This window comes from Cololabis saira, chromosome 14 (genome assembly GCF_033807715.1).
Source record: "Cololabis saira isolate AMF1-May2022 chromosome 14, fColSai1.1, whole genome shotgun sequence".
Taxonomy (NCBI): Eukaryota; Metazoa; Chordata; class Actinopteri; order Beloniformes; family Belonidae; genus Cololabis; species Cololabis saira.
In genome coordinates this window covers 46,883,903-46,901,970 of record NC_084600.1, presented here as the reverse complement: position 1 = coordinate 46,901,970, position 18,068 = coordinate 46,883,903, and the positions used below count along the sequence as shown (strand labels likewise).

Below are 18,068 nucleotides of genomic sequence, written 5' to 3'. Positions count from 1 at the left end.
TGAGAGTGAACTTTGAACAAAAAAACAAAAACAAAAACAAAACAAACATGCCCAAAAGCAGTTGGTCACCGAGTTGCTTCTATGTTATAATGGTGGGACTGGGAGAAAACCAGTTGAAAACCTCTGCTGTAGATAATTGATTGTTTTGTTTCATGTCCCTTTTATTGTATACCCTACATAATGTTGTTCAATAAATAAATAGTTCAATAAAACCAGTTGCAAACCTCTGTGCTAGATAACGTCACTGAGCTTTGTTCAGTCCAGATCTGCATCCAAATCTTGCATCACCTCTCACTTCTCCTCTCGTTGTGTTTGAGTTTGTTACAAATAAGATCCGACTCCTGCTTGTCAAAAGAGATCAGTAGGAATTTATTATTTGCTTTCAATACATGTACAGGTCCTTGTTCTTTATTCTTGGCCGTCGCTCTGATCCGTCGCTGGAATCGAGTTCAACTTGAGGCTTTTTCTACAGAAATGAGTCTGAAACGGTTTGATTGACGGCGGAGCCGTCGCTCGCTAACGGCTAACGGCTAACAGTCCCCCAAAGAGTTTAAAACAAGACAAAACTGGACAAAACTGGATCTGAATGACACATAACAATAAAAGTGCAGATGAGTTTAACATGTGGAACCTGAAAACACCTGGAAAACACTGATATTTGAATCACACGAGTAGAAAACACAGAACTAGGAGCTAACGAGGGACATAAATACTGCACTGGTTTCTGGAGTGTTTGTTGTACATTCATCGCTTGTTTGGCTCATGTGTCGAAATCCTCAAAGTTAAATAATTAATTACTTTTCAGATTATACCATACTTTAAGGATATCTTAGCTCTAGTTCCAAACACTTTGAGATCTTCCTAAAGGTGAATGAAGAACTTGTTAAGCCACTTACGAATCTCAGCCTGGACGATTATTATTAGTGGCTGATCCGGCTGATTCAGGAAGCACTTTCTTTAGAAAAGACACAAAGGTGATCAGAGTTCAGATCAGGGGTGGAAAACCAACATGTTGGACCAAAAACACAAAAAACAAATATCTCTGGAGCCGCAAAATATTAAGTCTAAGCATTCAGGTAACGAATGCAAATGATTCGCTCCAAGAAACGTTGAATTCTCTACGGAAGAGAATCAGGGCCTGAAGGAGAAAACATATTGGAGAGGAAGATGTTTTTTTATTTTGCATGAAATGATGAGACAAAAGTTGAAATTTCGAGATTAATGTTGAAATACAATTTCAAGAATAAAGTTGAAATTTCGCCTTTTTGCTCAACATTTCAACCTTTATTCACGAAATTTTGACTTTTTTCTCAACATTTCAACTTTTTTCTCGAAATTTCCACTTTTTTCTCGACATTTCGACTTTTTTCTCAAAATTTTATTTCAACATTAATCTAGAAATTTCAACTTTTTTCTCAATAAAAAATATCTTTCCCTCTCCAATATTTATTTTCCTGCATGGACCTGATTCTCTTCCGTACAAATCTTCTTTAACAGAAATGTTGAAATGTAATATTTATTCTACACATTTTTACAGCATTGGAAAAACGTTCAGAATGTTTGTGTCATGTTTGTCCTCCAACAGAAACCACATTAAAACAAAAAAATATATTTCCCTCCCCATCGATTTCCATTTTCAAACATTTTTGAGAAAGCTCCAGGAGCCACTAGGGCGGCGCTAAAGAGCTGACCCCCGAACTACACTGCAAAAACTCAAATTCTTAACAAGAATATTTCTCCTATTTCTAGTTAAAATGTCAAATTTTTAGTAAAAAAAAATCTCATTACACTTAAAACAAGACTCATCACTGGAAAAAACAACAATTTTCACCTGTTTCAAGTAGATTTTCACTTAAAATAAGTAGAAAAATCTGCCAGTGGAACAAGATTTTTTTGCTTGTAATAAGAAGATAAATCTTGTTCCACTGGCAGATTTTTCTACTTATTTCAAGTGAAAATTTACTTGAAACAGGTGAAAATTGTCAAATAAGTTATTTTTCTGTTAATGACTCTTGTTTTAAGTGTAATGAGATTTTTGACTAAAAATGAGACATTTTAACTAGAAATAAGACAAATATTCCTGGTAAGATTTTGAGTTTTTGCAGTGTAAACTGATGGAGAAGTCGGCGTTTTGTTTGTTATCAGCAAATTTTCATCCGGATGTGGTTTTGGATTTGGAAAAAAATCTACTTTTGACCGTTAAAAAAAATAAAATAAGGTAACAACACAGCATAAAGTGAGCTGTGCTTGGTTTCCTATTGTCAAATTGTGACAGAAAAGTCCATGTTTCATATAAATAAAGCTAAAAACAAACATTTCCCACGCACACACGTCCACTATTAGACGATACAGTAACAGAACCGGCAAACACACAAATATACAGATATGCAAATACACAGGAACAAACAATCATCTCTCAACGTGGGATTATGAATCTGAAATCATTAAATTCATATAAAAATATAAAAATAAAAGCAAAAATCAGATGAAATGTCATGAAGTGAGGAGGCTCCTCCCACCCGGCGACGTCTCGGCCAATCAGTCAAAGTCTCGGTGAAAACAAACTCTTCTACGGAAAAATACAGGAGTACCAGGGCCGTGAAGAGGAAAATATTAGAGGGGAAGATTGTTTTTACTGTACACTTTGAGAAAGAAGTTGAAATGTCGAGAAAAAAGTCGAAATGTCGAGAAAAAAGTCGAAATTTCGTGAATAAAGTTGAAATTTCGTGAATAAAGTTGAAATTTCGAGAATAAAATTGAAACACAATTTCGTGAATAAAGTCAAAATTTTGTGAATAAAATCGAAATTTCGAGAATGAAGTGTAAATACAATTTGGTGAATAAAGTTGAAATACAACTTTGTAATAAAGTATAAATGTCTCTAGCTAACTAACTAACTAGCTAACTAACTTACATCCTTGGAGTGGAACGTTAATTTTCTGAAGTTATGCAACTGTATTGTGTGATATGTGTTTACAATCAATATCGTAAAGACAATTCACCTTTTTTCTCAACATTTCAACTTTATTCACAAAATTTTGACTTTTTTCTCGACATTTTGGCTTTTTTCTCTAAGTGCATAATGAAAAACAAATCTTCCTCCTCTAAAATATTGTTTCTATTTTTCTGGCCCTAATACTTCCGTTTTCTTCGCTCTTCGCTTGCTAATCCAAAAGCAGCCGCAGCATTTAGAGTTCATGAGTTCAGAGTTCAGTTCAGGAGAGTAAAAAACATCCACAGACACAAAGAGAGGACGAGGTCCTTCTCTCTCTGGCCAGCCAGTGAGGTAACGTTAACTATCGTTAACTATCGTTAACTACTCGTTTGTTTCTACACACTACGGGATCCCGGACTGAAGGCCGTTCCTGCGTCGCGGGGGAAGTGGAAGCTTTGCCACTTCTGCGTGTTCACTGCCAAACAAAAGTTCCACCACGAGTCCGTCCGCGGTTCGTTTTCAGTTTTCAGTTTTCAGCTTTCATCGCCCGTAAAAAACAAAGATGTCCGTCTGGGCGACTGTAAAACGTTTGTTCAGGTCTTGAGACTATTGGCGCTTTTCCACCAGCACCTACTCGTCTCCTCCACCAAGTTTGGTTCTTTCCCACCAGGGTTTAACTACAGAGTAGATACTTTTCTGTAACTATTCTGCCGAGGTTTTAAGTCGGGCTGTGATGTCATCACTCTACACGCCACCGATTGGTCGGGGGGTTGGAGTCAGACGTCTGAGTCAGGAAGTGACATCATTTCAACGGCCACTCTGACGGCGACTTCTTGTTAATTTTCTTGGAAGAACAATGGCGTAGTTTTGAACTTATATCAAATAAATGCCACAGAACATTATGTCTTCAATGTTGATAGATTTTTGGTTTTCTTTGGTTCAGACAAGGATAAGAGGTCTTACCTTAAAAGGAAAGGTAAGACCTCTTATCCTTGTCTGAAACAAAGAAAACCAAAAAGCTAAGCAGCAGATACACCAACTCATCCATGTTCTCCGTCTTTGGCGCCTTTAGTTCTTCATTTGTGTCAAATGCACAATCAAGTTCGTCACAGCAGCTTCGCTCCAACTTCCTGCCGACTTCTGATCCGGAAAGGAAACGAGGGCGAGGTGAGTCGGGCTGAGTAGGTACTAGCGTAAAAGCCGCCAAATGATTGTTCTTTTTTAAGGACGAGAGTACAAACGACAGAACGGCCTCCGAACGGATTGTTCCGCCGCTAACGTCGCGGTCAAAAATGACCGAATGGCATCCAAACGGATTGTTCCGCCGCTACGGTGGCGGTCATATCCTCATCTCGTGGTCGGGGCTGTGGTCCAGCGACGGCTCCCTGGTGCTGATCATGGACGCCGACGGGCCCTGGTTGACCCCGAACGGAGAGACGGCCGGGGATCGGGCGGCCAGCGGCGACAGCGACGGGGAGAAGCTGGGCGACATGGCCGCCGACGAGATGGAGCCCTCGTGGCTGATGGGGGATCTCCGCAGCGACGCCAGGTGGGGGAACGTCCGCCCGATCACGGGAACCTTGGGCGGCACCGACATGGCGCCCGGGTGGGCCACCGACGTGATGAGCGGCGGCGGGTCGATCCTCGGTTTGGGGTCTATTTTGGGCTTGAAGGGCTGGCGCGTGTTCTGGGCGGTTTCGTCCTTTAGCCGAGCGATCTCCGTGAAGACGTTGGCGAGCGGTTGGAACTGCGGGCACCAGTTGAGCAGGTAGTCCCAGTTGTAGCTCCCTCTTAGCTCCTCGTCGCTGGCGACGATGGCGGTGAGCGACCCGTCCACCATGGGCTTGCCGTCCTCGGGGAAGGCGTAGTCCTTGGGCAGGGAGACGTTCAGACCTCGTCCCGCGCCCAGGAAGCCGCTGCCGCCGCCTTCGTCTCGGTAAACCGGAATCTGCCCGGAGAGCAAAGTCCCGCTCAAACTTCCTCCTAGCTTCTTCCCTTTGAACCAAGCGCTGCCTTCTAGAGCGGCCGGTTCGCAGGAAATGTCGGAGAGTTGATCGGCGTCTTGCTGGATCCCGGAGTCGGGTCCTCTTGCTGAGATGTGCTCCTGCATGGACGAGGTGATGGACGCCACGCGCGGGTACTCGTTGATCATCCTGATCTCGTCGTCCTCGGCCGCCTCGGCCGATCCCCGCCCACTGGAGTGCGACGGGTCCAGCGAGCCCCCCCGGGGATACTGCCCTCCGCCGACGCCGCCCTGGTCGTACCCGGGCAATGTCTGGTGGTAGATACTTTCCCCCGCTGCCGAATCGTCCAGCTTCTTCATGGCGGTTCCCGCGGCGACAGCGTTTCCTGCTTCCTGCTCCTTCTTCCTCTTGCGCGACTTGGACAGGAAGATAACGACGGCCAAGACGACCAGCAGGACGATGAAACCGAGCGATGCGGCGATGATGCTAATGAGCAGGACGTTGACGTCGGTGGCCAAGCCGAAGTTGGTGTTGGTCACGTCGATGGAGATCTGCGCCGTGGCGGAGCGAGACGTCTCCAGGGGACTGTGGGCTTTCACGTCCAACGTCATCGTCCGGGTTTCCCGCTTCGCCCGGCTCGATCCGCCGCCACCGCCGCCGCTAACAGAGCCGTCCAGTTTCAGGAAAACCACCCCGGTGGTTTTGTTAACATCAAAATACGTGGACGGGGAGGTGAGGCTGTAGAGGACGATGCCGTCCACGCCTCCGTCCTCGTCGTTAGCTCGCACCTCCCCGATGCTCGCGCCTTTCCTGGCTCCCTCGGGAACCTCGAACGAAAGCTCCGTGGACGCGAAGAGCGGGTCGTACTCGTCCTCGCCGGTGACGTACACCTGCACCGTCACCGTGGCCGACTTGTCGCCCGCGTCCACGGCCACCGCCACGAAGTTAAAGGAGTTGACCTTCTCGAAGTCGAAGGTGATCTTGCTCCGGATTTCCCCCGAGTCGTCGTCCACGACGAAGCTGTCCTTCTCCGTCCCCGACCGCTCCATCATGCGGTACTTGAGCTGGCCGAAGACGCCCGTGTCGTGGTCGATGGCGTGCAGGACGGTCACCGCCGAGTTCGGGGGCTGGTTTTCTCGGACGGTGGCCGTCAGGACGTCGACGGGGAAGAACGGGTGGTTGTCGTTGACGTCTTTGACCTCCACGACGACGGGGACCAGAGCGAAGTGTCCGTGTCCGTCGGCGGCCTGGACGACCACGGTGTGCGTCGGCTGGTGCTCGCGGTCGAGCGCCTGCCGGAGACGCAGCGCTCCCGTCCACTGGTCGATGGAGAACAAGGACACCTCGTCCCCGGAGCTGATGGAGTACTGGACTTCTGCGTTGGGAGTCGAGTCCGGGTCTGGATGAAATGAAAAAGAATGTAAATGTAAATGTACTTTATTTATAGAGTCCTTTACAGCCGCCTCTAGGTGAGACAAAGTGCTTTACAGAATAAAACAGAAATACAACATACAATCATTAAAGCTGCAAGCAGCGATGAACGGGCCCTCACACGTGCAATTTTCACCAATAAAAGTCAAGGACTCAAAACTGAGTCCGATGACTCCACCATGACTCTTTATGTCAAACCATTCAAAAGTTATGGCAGAAAGTAGGAACTATCAAATATGGACCAATCAGAAGAAGGGGCGGGGCTAATTTCCACCAATTATGTTCAAGGACTCAAAACCGAGTCCGATGACACCACCACGACTCTTTATGTCAGCAAGGCTTGTGCGAAGCCCTATTGAAATCGCAATGATTATTATTATTTTATCCGAAAACAATTCAATTTTTGAGGCGCATAACTTACTCGAAAAGTTGTGAAACGCACGTCCCATGTGGCAAAAAATTACGTATTCGAATAGTGTCAAAAAGAGGCGTGGCCTAACGGCTCAACAGCGCCCCCTAGAAAACTTTGTTCCTCAAGCCCCACAATACGGTTTGACGTACATGCACGAAAATCGCTACACACCTGTATCATGTGTCACAACTTAAAGAAAACTCTCTTGGCGCCATGGCCGAAACCCAACAGGAAGTCGGCTATTTTGAATTAATCGTGTAATTTTGGCGCAATTTATGCCATTTTCACGTGTCGTACTTTAACGAACTCCTCCTAGCAGGATCGTCCGTTCGACATAAAACTCACCCAGGAGACACAAAAGACGTTAACGATGAAAAGTTATCAAAATCGTGAGTTTTTGCGTGGCCGTGGCGCCGTGTCAAAATTCAACGCTAAACAGGAAGTGATACTAGTAGCTGATTGGTCGATATTTGATAGTTCCTACTTTCTACTATAACTTTTGAATGGTTTGACATAGAGAGTCCTGGGGACACCTGGGTGGTGTCATCGGACTCGATATTGAGTCCTTGACCTTTATTGGTGAAAATTGCATGCGCGAGGGCCCGTTCATCGCTGCTGCAGCTTTAATTATTATTATTATGTAAGCAGGGAACTTTGTGCATCAGTATCTCTGGGGTTCAATGGCAGATAGAGTTGCAGATCATTTGCGTAACAGTGAAAGACCCAAGAAGAAAGTGAGTAAAGGAGTCAGGATTGGTCGTCCCACCTGTGGCCGTCAGTCGTATGATCTCCGTCCCGGCCTCGGCTGCTTCGCTGAGCGACACGCTGTACTCGGCCCTGGCGAACGCCGGCGGGTTGTCGTTGACGTCTGCGACGGTGATCACCGCGGCGACGCTGGAGCTGCGCTGGGGGACGCCGCGGTCCGACACCACCACCGTCAGGTTGTAGAGCGGCTTCGTCTCGAAGTCCAGCCCCTCCGACAGCAGCAGCGTCCCCACCGTCCGGAAGCCCCGCCCCTCCACGAACCGCACGCTGCTCTCCATCTGGAACGCGTTGCCCTCGTTGCCGTCGGCGACGGCGAAGTCGAAGCCGCAGTTTTCCCGCGACAGGTCGCCGTCGAACGCCTCGAAGGTCAGGACGGTGGAGCCGGGGACGGAATCCTCCGACACGGTGGCTCTGGAACGGAGAACGGAGAACGGAGGGTGAGGGGAGATAACGACGCTACGCCAGGGCTAGGCTAGGCTAGCCTAGGCTAGGCAAGGCTAGGATAGGCTGGGCTAGTTTATTTGTGTAGCACAATTCAACACAAGGTAATTCAAAGTGCTTTACATCAACATTAAAAGCGGCATGACATAATTAAACAGTAAATAAAAAATAAAATGAAATAAAATGATAAGAAAAGAGGTCAAATAATAGTTGTTAAAAATACAGCAGGTTCATCTCATTCTTACAATAGCAAGAATTACGTTTCTATACGATCAAAACGTACAAAGACCGGGTCAAATACAGGATTACTAAAGTAATCTGTAACAATTCAAATGGTGAATTAAACCAATTTGACAATTCTACGTCACAATTCCGGAATTCAGGACTTATCCATAACTTTGCGCGTAATTTAAGAGTACGCTCAAATAACAAATTAAATGAAACAAAATTATAGGAAAAAAGGTAAAATAATAAAAAGCACAAGTTAAAAATAAAGGCAGTTACGGAAGAGTATCAGGGCCATGCAAGTTAATTGCCCCATTGGGGACAAATAAAGTTGATTTGAAAATTTGATTGATTGATTGATTGATTTATTGATTGAAAGACAAAAAAATATTTGAGAGGGGGAACATTTTTTTTTATTGTGCATTTCAAGAAAAAGGTCGAAATGTCGAGAAAAAAGTTGAAATGTCGAGATTAATGTTGAAATACAATTTCGAGAATGAAGTTGAAATTTTTTGAATAAATCACTTTTTTCTCGACATTTCAACTTTTTTCTCGACATTTCGACCTTTTTCTCAAAGTGCATAATGCAAAAAGAAATCTTATATTTCTCCTGCCTGGCCCTAATACTGTTCCATAGTAAGGGCAGTAGATCCAGCAGGTCAGTATTTAATGAACCAGTAACGTTTTTCTCCTGATTTAAAGGATCTACAGTTGGAGCAGACCTCAGGTCTACAGGAAGTTTGTTCCACCGGTGACGAGCAGAATAACTGAACGCTGCTGAACCTTGCTTGGTTCTGGTTCTGGTTCTACCGGACTTATGCCGATGACACACAACTCTATATTTCTCCACCCACCTGTAGTCGGCCTGGTGGAACGCCGGCGCGTGGTCGTTGACGTCGGCGATGTGAACCTGCACCGTGGTGAGGGAGGACAGAGGGGGCGTCCCTCGGTCCCGGGCCTCGATCACGATGTTGACGGACGGACGTTCGGGGTCAAACTCAGCCCGGTGGTTGATGAACAGAGTTCCTGGAAACACAGAGAGACAGTTAAAAATACAATAAACATACCTTTAGATCGAATGTAAGGAAACTGTGCAATAACTTTAGACATATAGTGCGGCAAAAAAGGATTTAGTCGGACACCAGTTGTTCAAGTTCTCCCACTTAAAAAGATGAGAGAGGCCTGTAATTTCCATCATAGGTAACTTTAACTATGAGAGACAGAATGAAAGAAAAACAATCGAGAAAAAATTACATTTTCTGATTTTCAAAAAATGTATTTGCAAATTATAGTGGAAAATAAGTATTTGGTCAATGACTAAAGTTCCTCTCAATACTTTGTTATATACCCTTTGTTGGCAATGACAGAGGTCAGAGGTTTTCTGTGAGTCTTCACAAGGTTTTCACACACTAGTTGCTGGTGTTTTGGCCCGTTCCTCCATGATCTCCTCTAGAGCAGTGAGCAGTGAGCTTGCTTGTTCGTAGTTGACCAAATACTTATTTTACTCAGGAATTTACCAATTCATTCAGTAAAAATCCTATAATGTGATTTCCTGGATTCTTTCCCCCCATTCTGTCTCTCATAGTTGAAGTTACCTGTGATGAAAACTACAGGCCATATCTCATCTTTTTAAGTGGGAGAACTTGAACAATTGTTGTCTGATTAAATACTTTTTCTCCCCCCGGTTTAAGATCCCGTACCGTTGTTGGCGTCGATGTAGAATCCTTCCTGCGTCGACGACATCACGCTGTAGGTGATCCGGCCGTTTTCTCCCGAGTCTCTGTCGGTGGCCGTCACGGTGATGACGGGACTTCCAGGCGGCGTGTGCTCCGGCAGAGTAACCTGGTAAAGAAATAGGAATTAATGACACTCGAGTTGAGTTGAGTTATACTTTAATGTCCACTAGGAAAATTCCTTTTAGGCATCAAATACATGCATAAGCGTATAAAAACACATATAATCAACACATACAGACAGCAACAGATATCAGACTCAATACAGTAAAGTTAGTGAGAAACCAAGCATGTATGGATATGTACCACAGGTTTTCAAAGTCGCAGTAATTAAACCTTTACTTAAAAAACCTTCTCTTGACCCAGACACCTTAGCTAATTATAGACCAATTTCCAACCTTCCATTTGTGTCTAAAATTCTGGAAAAGGCAGTTTCAAGCCAGTTATGTGACTATTTGTATAGAAATGATCTGTTTGAAGTCTTTCAGTCAGGGTTCAGAATGCATCATAGCACAGATACAGCACTGGTTCGAGTCACGAATGACCTCCTTATGGCCTCAGATAAGGGATTAGTGTCCATACTGGTTCTACTGGACCTCATACTGGTTCTACTGGACCTCAGATAAGGGATTAGTGTCCATACTGGTTCTACTGGACCTCAGATAAGGGATTAGTGTCCATACTGGTTCTACTGGACCTCAGTGCTGCTTTTGACACTATAGATCATGGCATTTTGCTGCACAGGTTAGAGCATGTTGTTGGGATTAAAGGGACAGCTCTATGTTGGTTTAAATCATACCTATCTGACAGGTTCCAGTTTGTTCATGTACATGAGGTTTCTTCAGAACAGTCAAGGGTCTGTTATGGTGTTCCGCAGGGTTCAGTGCTAGGGCCAATCTTGTTCAGTTTATACATGCAGCCGTTGGGAAGTATAATCCAGAATCACGGCATACAATTTCATTGTTATGCTGATGATACGCAGCTCTATTTGTCTATGAAGCCGGATGAAACAGAACCGTTAGTTAAACTTCAGGCATGTCTTAGGGACATCAAGGACTGGATGTCCAGAAATTTCCTGCTTCTAAATTCAGATAAAACAGAGGTTATCATTCTTGGTCCAGAGCATCTTAGGAAGGGATTAGATGGTGTTGCGATGGCTTCCAGTGCAACTGTGAGAAACCTTGGTGTTATTTTCGATCAGGATTTGTCGTTTAAACCATATGTCAATCAGGTTTGTAAAATAGCGTTTTTCCATCTCCGTAATATTGCAAAGATTAGGAAAATCCTCTCACAGAGTGATGCAGAAAAACTAGTTCATGCGTTTGTATCTTCTAGACTAGATTACTGTAATGTGTTGTTAGCAGGATGTCCAAGTAATTTGCTGAATAGGCTCCAGCTGATCCAAAATGCAGCAGCACGAGTACTGACAGGAATCAGCAGGAGAGACCAGGTCTCTCCAGTGTTAGCGTCGCTCCATTGGTTACCCGTAAAATTCAGAATCCAATTTAAAATTTTATTACTTGCGTATAAAGTCCAAAACGGCTTAGCTCCGCATTATTTGCAAGACCTGATAGTGCCTTATGTTCCTGTCAGAGCTCTCCGTTCTCAGAGTGCAGGTTTACTCGTAGTTCCTAGAGTATCTAAATGTAGATTTGGAGGGCGGGCGTTCTGCTATCAGGCGCCACTACTATGGAACCAACTTCCAATCTGGGTTAAGGAGGCTGACACCACCTCCACCTTTAAAACTAAACTTAAAACATTTCTGTTTAGTAAAGCCTATAGTTAGTGTTTAGTAAACCTCTAGCTGGTGTTGGTAAATCTCTAGGTAGTGTAAACTTTAGTGTGTCAGAGTCGCTCCTGTGGTTTCTTGTGCTGGCCCCCCCTTCTCCTCCCTTTTCTCTCTTTGTCCATGTTGCAGCATCCTTTGCCGGACACCGGAACCTGCAGTGTGGGAGTGAGGGGGGCAGGGTAACGGCCCCTTTTGGGCGGGGGAGAATGTTCGTCCCTCAAGACTCCTCTCCCTGGCCCTGCCCCTTCTCAACCTTTCCCCGACCCTGCACCCCAACCTGGGACTTGCTGATTGGGCCGGAGCTTCGGGAGCTGCGTGCTGGCCTGCGGTCCCCACCCCTGGTCATCCCGTTGCTGGCCCCCCCTTCTCCTCCCTTTTCTCTCTTTTGTCCTGCAGGTGGCCATGGGTGGCTTGTAGCTTGCATTACGGAGCACAAGTCTTTTCCTGACCCTGCACCCCAACCTGGGACTTGCTGATTGGGCCGGAGCTTCGGGAGCTGTGTGCTGGCCTGCGGTCCCCACCCCCGGTCATCCCGTTGCTGCTTCCACCTGCCTGCTGTGCTGTTGCCGTCCCTGACCCACCAGTCTGGCCCTCGGCAGGAGGGTCCCCCCTGATGAGCCTGGTCCTGCTCAAGGTTTCTTCCCTCCTAAAGGGGAGTTTTTCCTTGCCACTGTTTGGCTTAAGGTTTTTCTCCCACTAGGGGAGTTTTTACCTGCCATTGTTTATGTAATAACTGCTCGGGGGTCATGTTCTGGGTATGGGTCTCTGGAAAGCGTCTAGAGACAACTCTGTTGTATTAGACGCTATATAAATAAAATTGAATTGAAAATTGAATTGAAGCAGCAGTGAACGACGTTGTACACTCTATACCAGAGGTCGGCAACACAAAATGAGCTTTATTGGACTAAAAACACAAAAAAACGAATATGTCTGGATCTGCAAAAAATGAAAAGTCTTGTATCAGCCTTAGAATGAAGACAAATGGCGAAAGACGAAATGTCGAGAAAAAAGTCAAAATTTTGAGAAAAAAAATCGAAATTTTGAGAAAAAAAATCGAAATTTTGAGAAAAAAAATCGAAATTTTGAGAAAATAGTTGAAATGTCGATTTAAAAAAGGAAAAAGGAAAGAAAAAAAGAAAAAAGGAAAAGAGAAGAAAAAAAAGAAAAATAAGAGCAAAAAGGAAAAACAGAGAAAAAAAGGAAGAAAAAGAAGAAAAAAAGGGAAAAAAACATTTTTGAAAAAGCTCCAGTGGGACAAGATTTATCTTCTCATTACAAGCAAAAAAATTTTGTTCCACTGGCAGATTTTTCTACTTTTTTTAAGTGAAAATCTACATGAGTCTTGTTTTAAGTGGAATGAGATTTTTTTTTTACTAAAAATTAGACATTTTAACTAGAAATAAGACCAATATTCTTGTTAAGATTTTGAGTTTTTGCAGTGTAAGAGTATCTAAGATCAAGTGGTTTCTCTCACACCAGTCCACAGAAGACGTGATCTCTTGGAGATAAACAGAAGGGCTGTCATCGGCAACAACAGACTCAGGATTAATGTCATCTGAGAATTTAATGAGCGTGTTTTCAGAGTGACTGCTTCTGCAGTCGTTAGTCTACGCCCTTGAGCATCGAGGGACGAAAAAAAGCTATGAACTGGCCACATAAACGTGTGAATAAAGTGGTAGCACCGAGAGGTCGCGCTCCGCTTCCCTTAGCGTGCTAATGCTGAGTAATTTCCTGAGACGCTTTATTATCGGCTCATCTCCCCCCGGTTAACGTCAGACGGTTGACATTTATCACCCGGCGTGAGGACGAGCTGGAAACGCTGCCGCTAGCTTCCCGTTTGCACGTCTGGTTCAGTGCGGTTTCAAAGTAACGTCTGAGTGTAATTTATTTAGCCATCAAACTTTTAGAGGGTATGAAAAACCTCAGAAATGTAAACACGCACCGCCGACTCTCTCACGAGCTGCAATGAAACCTTCTTCCTCGGGATTTATGGGGCGATGATAAAACACCGCTAATACCACAGATGGCAGGGGATGTTTGGCAACAGTTGTTTTTTTTAAGGCCCATCTGCGATTTATTGATAAAACTTGGATTTATTGATAAAACGTGGGTTTATTGGCAGGAAACGGGTCTAATCTGTACGGAAGAGAATCAGGGCCAGGCAGGAGAAAAATATTTGAGAGGAGGAAGATTTTTTTTTTAATGTGCACTTCGAGAAAAAAGTCCAAGAGTCGAGAATAATGTTGAAATACAATTTCATGAATAAAGTCAAAAATTTCGTGAATAAAGTCGAAATTTCGCCTTTTTTCTCAACATTTCAACTTTATTCATGAAATTTTAACTTTTTCTCAACATTTCGACTTTTGTCTCAACATTTCAACTTTTTTCTCGACATTTCACCTTTTTTCTCCTAGTGCATAATGAAAAAACAATTCTAAAAAAAATTCTAAAAAAAAAATAAAATAAAAAGCTAGCGGCAGTGTTCCCATCCCGTCCTCGCGGCTTCCTCCTCTAAAACATTATTAGTGCCACGGGGCATCTATTGTTATCCTGCGTGTTTTTTATTCATTTTCCGGACAGATTTCGGTTCGCTACTCCTACAGATTTAAGAGGACCCAGGCGCATCATATATCAAAACGTGCGTCTCCATTGGGAATAGTGTGCTATGACTTTTGGTGTTGAAATTCCCATTTTTCCCAAAGTTATTTCCAAAAAAACGGCCAAAAAACCCCATTCAAGGTGGATGGGAGGAGGTAAAAAAAAGCCAAAATTCACCTTTTTTCTGAGTCACCTAGCTTTCTCATATCTGCAAGTAGAAATGTCATTCAAACTTCAAAACAGAGGAAAACTTCTCTTCTTTCTCCAAGCCCCAAACAGTTTTTTCCTAAGATGTAAACTTTTCAAGATATGAGCACTCAAGCGAGGACTGGAAATCACTTTTTCGTCAAATCTAGAGTGCGGGTGTCGGTTGGTAGAGTGCGAGAAACAGTGAAAAAATAACCAGAATTTTTATTTGTAACTCGAGCTCACGGCCAAACCGTAAAAAGGAGACAAATAATTTTTGGTCAGAATGTAGACATAGGTGTTGGGATTCATAAAATGTGACTTTGACAGGCGGGGTATGCACAAAATTTAAACGGGGGGGATAAAGCGGCGCCAATACCTGTCTCAGTCCCCATTGACTGCAATGTAATCAAACGTTTTCTTCAAAAGAATCTCACTCTGTCTTCGCACTGAGCTTACTCACTCATTTTAAGGAATATCTGAATACAATTAAGATTGTCAGAATCTGCCGGGTTCTGTGTGTCTCACGATGTTTTCGATTTTTGACTACGAGCTACGGTTTTATCACAAATTGGAGTGATTTAAGACCTTGTCAGAAGCCAAAATCTGGGTTTTTCTCACAGCCAAACCGGAAGGTTCTTTAAGGCTGAATTATGTTTCTGCGTCAAAATGGCGCCGTGCCTACGGCGTGTGGTTTGGATCGACGCAGAGGACACGCCGTCACCTGCGCCGTCACTGACGTCACCTCCCGAAAATTGTAACTACGTGTCGAGGAGACGCAGACCACACGCAGACGGAGAGGGCTGTGATTGGTTCGATTGAAAGCGAAGCATTTCCGGTTTCCGGTTTGAATCAGTAGTGAACTTCCAGGGCTCTTTTCTTCGTTTATATGTGATTTTTTTAGTTTTTGTTTTTTGCACAATAGTTGTCCTTATTTCTTTGATTTACTGTGACCGGAAAAAGTCGGATAAACCATTCAGAAAAAGATCGCTAACTAGTGGCCGCGGGGGGTACTGCACCGCGACCAAACGGAGAGACGGAGAAGTCAGAAGGGTTCAGCACGGCGTCACGGCTTCGGCGTGTGCTCTGCGTTGGTGTGACGCAAAAGCATATTTCAGCCTTAAGAGAGGTTCTTGTTGCCGTGGTAACCAGCAGTCAGGTGCTGACTCATTCAGCCAGAACTGGTCACATGACTCAGTCACGAAAGTCTTCATATACTTTAACCTGGGGGTGTTGACCTTGACTCACCTGGTAGAGGTCGTGCGTGAAGGCCGGGGCGTTGTCGTTGACGTCCTCCACCACGACGGTGACGTTGGCCTCGGCACGGTGCCGGCCGTCCGTGGCCCGCACCGTCACCGTGAACCACGTCTTCTCCTCGAAGTCCAGCGGGCCCGTTAGCGACACGCCGCCGCCGTAGCGGTGGATCCCGAACTTTCCCGCCGCCGTCCCGTCCAGCTGCAGCGAGTACGACAGCGCGGGGCCCGAGTCCACGTCGTTGCCCGTCACCAGCGTGATCTCCGTCCCGATCAGCGTATCTGGAGGAGAGAAGAATACAACGTGAATAAAAGGAAAGATTGCAAAGTCAATAGCTGTTAGACTGTTTAGACTGTTAGGGCCATGCAGGAGAAAAAATATTTGGGAGGGGAAGATTTTTTTTTTATTGTGTACTCCGAGAAAAAAGTCGAAATGTCGAGAAAAAAGTCAAAATTTCGTGAATAATGTTGAAATGTTGAGAAAAAAGGCGAAATTTTCGACTTTATTCACGAAATTTCGACTTTATTCTTGAAATTGTATTTCAACATTATTGTGCACATTAAAAAAAAAATCTTCCTCCTCTCAAATATTTTTTCTCCTTCCCTGATTCTGTTCTGTACAAATCAGACCTGTTTCCTGCCAATAAATCCACATTTTATCAATAAATCGCAGATGGGCCTTAAAAACAAACCTGTTGCCAAACATCCCCTGCCAACATTTTTATTGTGCACTTCGAGAAAAAAGTCGAAATGTCGAAAAAAAAGTTGAAATGTCGAGAATAATGTTGAAATACAATTTCAAGAATAAAGTTATAATTTTGTGAATGAAGTCAAATTCGAATTTTCTAATATTATATATATATATAATATATTATATATATATAATATATTTTTGAATGTGTCGAATATTTGAGAGAGGAAGATTTTTTTTTATTGTGCAAAAAGTCGAAATGTAGAGAAAAACATTAATCTCGACATTTCAAATTTTTTCTCGAAGTGCAAAATAACAAAAAAAAAACTCAAATATTTTTTCTCCTGCACAGCCCTGATTCTCTAGATTTACGAATGTACATCTCATCGGTTTATGAAAAAAAGATTTGTAGAGCCAATCTTTGAAAGCTACAAATGTTTATTTGTTCTTGTATATTTTGTATTTGTTTTATATTGAAAGATTTCTGGATACTTATTCTGGTACATAATGTTTGTGTTGATAATTATTGTAGTGTGATGTGACTGAATACAGAATTTCAAGCAAACAAAAACAAAATTGTTCGGCCGAGTTTCTCGTCTACGTCGGCTCACGTACTCTCCGGTATCCGAACTTCCTGGGGTAACGGGATGGTGGGACTGTTGTCGTTCTGGTCCACGATGATCACCGTTAGCGTAGCTGAACCGGCTAGCCGGGGACTCCCTCTGTCGGTCGCCGTGACGACCAGCCTGAGGAGGAAAAACAAGATCATTGACCCTTTATCAGCCTTCTGATGGTCCCTGATCAGAAACACCATCCTACATCGCTACATCCGGTTTATTCGGTTGGACCAAACAGTCGTCTCTCCTTCACATCAATGGAAAAAGTAGTTTTTACTGCCTTGGATCAACATTTTAATCACTGAATTATTTTTTAAACATTGTATTAGTTAGTAAGAGTAGTAATTTTATCCCTAAACTGGCAGAAATCCGATCCGTACTTCCAAAACAAAGCAGCAGCTACAACCTATAGCTACATCCAGTTTATCCGTTTGGACCAAACAGCCGTTTCTCTCGTTCACATCGATGGAAAAAGCAGTTTTTACTTGTATCAACATTTAAATCACTGGATTATTTTATACAACTTTGTAGTAATAAAAGAAACATCTGGTGTGGCAGAAATCCGATCCGAACTTCCAAAACAAAGTCGGCTCGGCAGCAGCTACAAGCTATAGCTACGACCGGGAAAGCTTTTATTTATTCATCTTAAAATGGTTAAACGGTGTGTAAAAGTGGTAAAAGTGACACCCGCTACCCAGAGAGAATCACAGGAATACATTTCATCCCAAAACCAACCGTAAATTACAAAAAATTCTCTGCTTTGGACGAAGCTACGTGGACGGCCGCAACTTCCACCGTGCTATCAGCTAAACTCATCAAAATATCTCATTTTAAACAAAAAACTCAGTTTTTTTTACTAACTCCCCAGTACCTGAAGTGTTTTTATTTATATGTAGTTGCTGTTGATTTTCTTTGGTCCAATAATTAGAAATAAAGATGACAATAAAAGTGGACGGGAGAGATGATGTTTTGTCTGACCTAGCAACGAGGGCGGGGCTTGACAATTATAACATGATTACACAATGATT

General features: G+C 43.8%; 1 protein-coding gene across 1 annotated transcript in view; it reads right to left on the bottom strand.

The window, feature by feature from the left end:
- Positions 1-356: 356 nt before the first annotated feature.
- Positions 357-18,068, bottom strand: part of LOC133460142 (protocadherin-16-like) — a 173,009-nt gene continuing 155,297 nt past the window's right edge. The window contains exons 27-32 of the mRNA XM_061740697.1: positions 17,039-17,169; positions 15,728-16,014; positions 9,874-10,015; positions 9,028-9,199; positions 7,509-7,918; positions 357-6,298 (exon numbers count right to left, since the gene is read on the bottom strand). Coding sequence (XP_061596681.1) covers positions 4,275-6,298; positions 7,509-7,918; positions 9,028-9,199; positions 9,874-10,015; positions 15,728-16,014; positions 17,039-17,169 — 3,166 coding nt within the window. The 3' untranslated portion in view covers positions 357-4,274. The remainder of the gene's footprint in view (positions 6,299-7,508; positions 7,919-9,027; positions 9,200-9,873; positions 10,016-15,727; positions 16,015-17,038; positions 17,170-18,068) is intronic.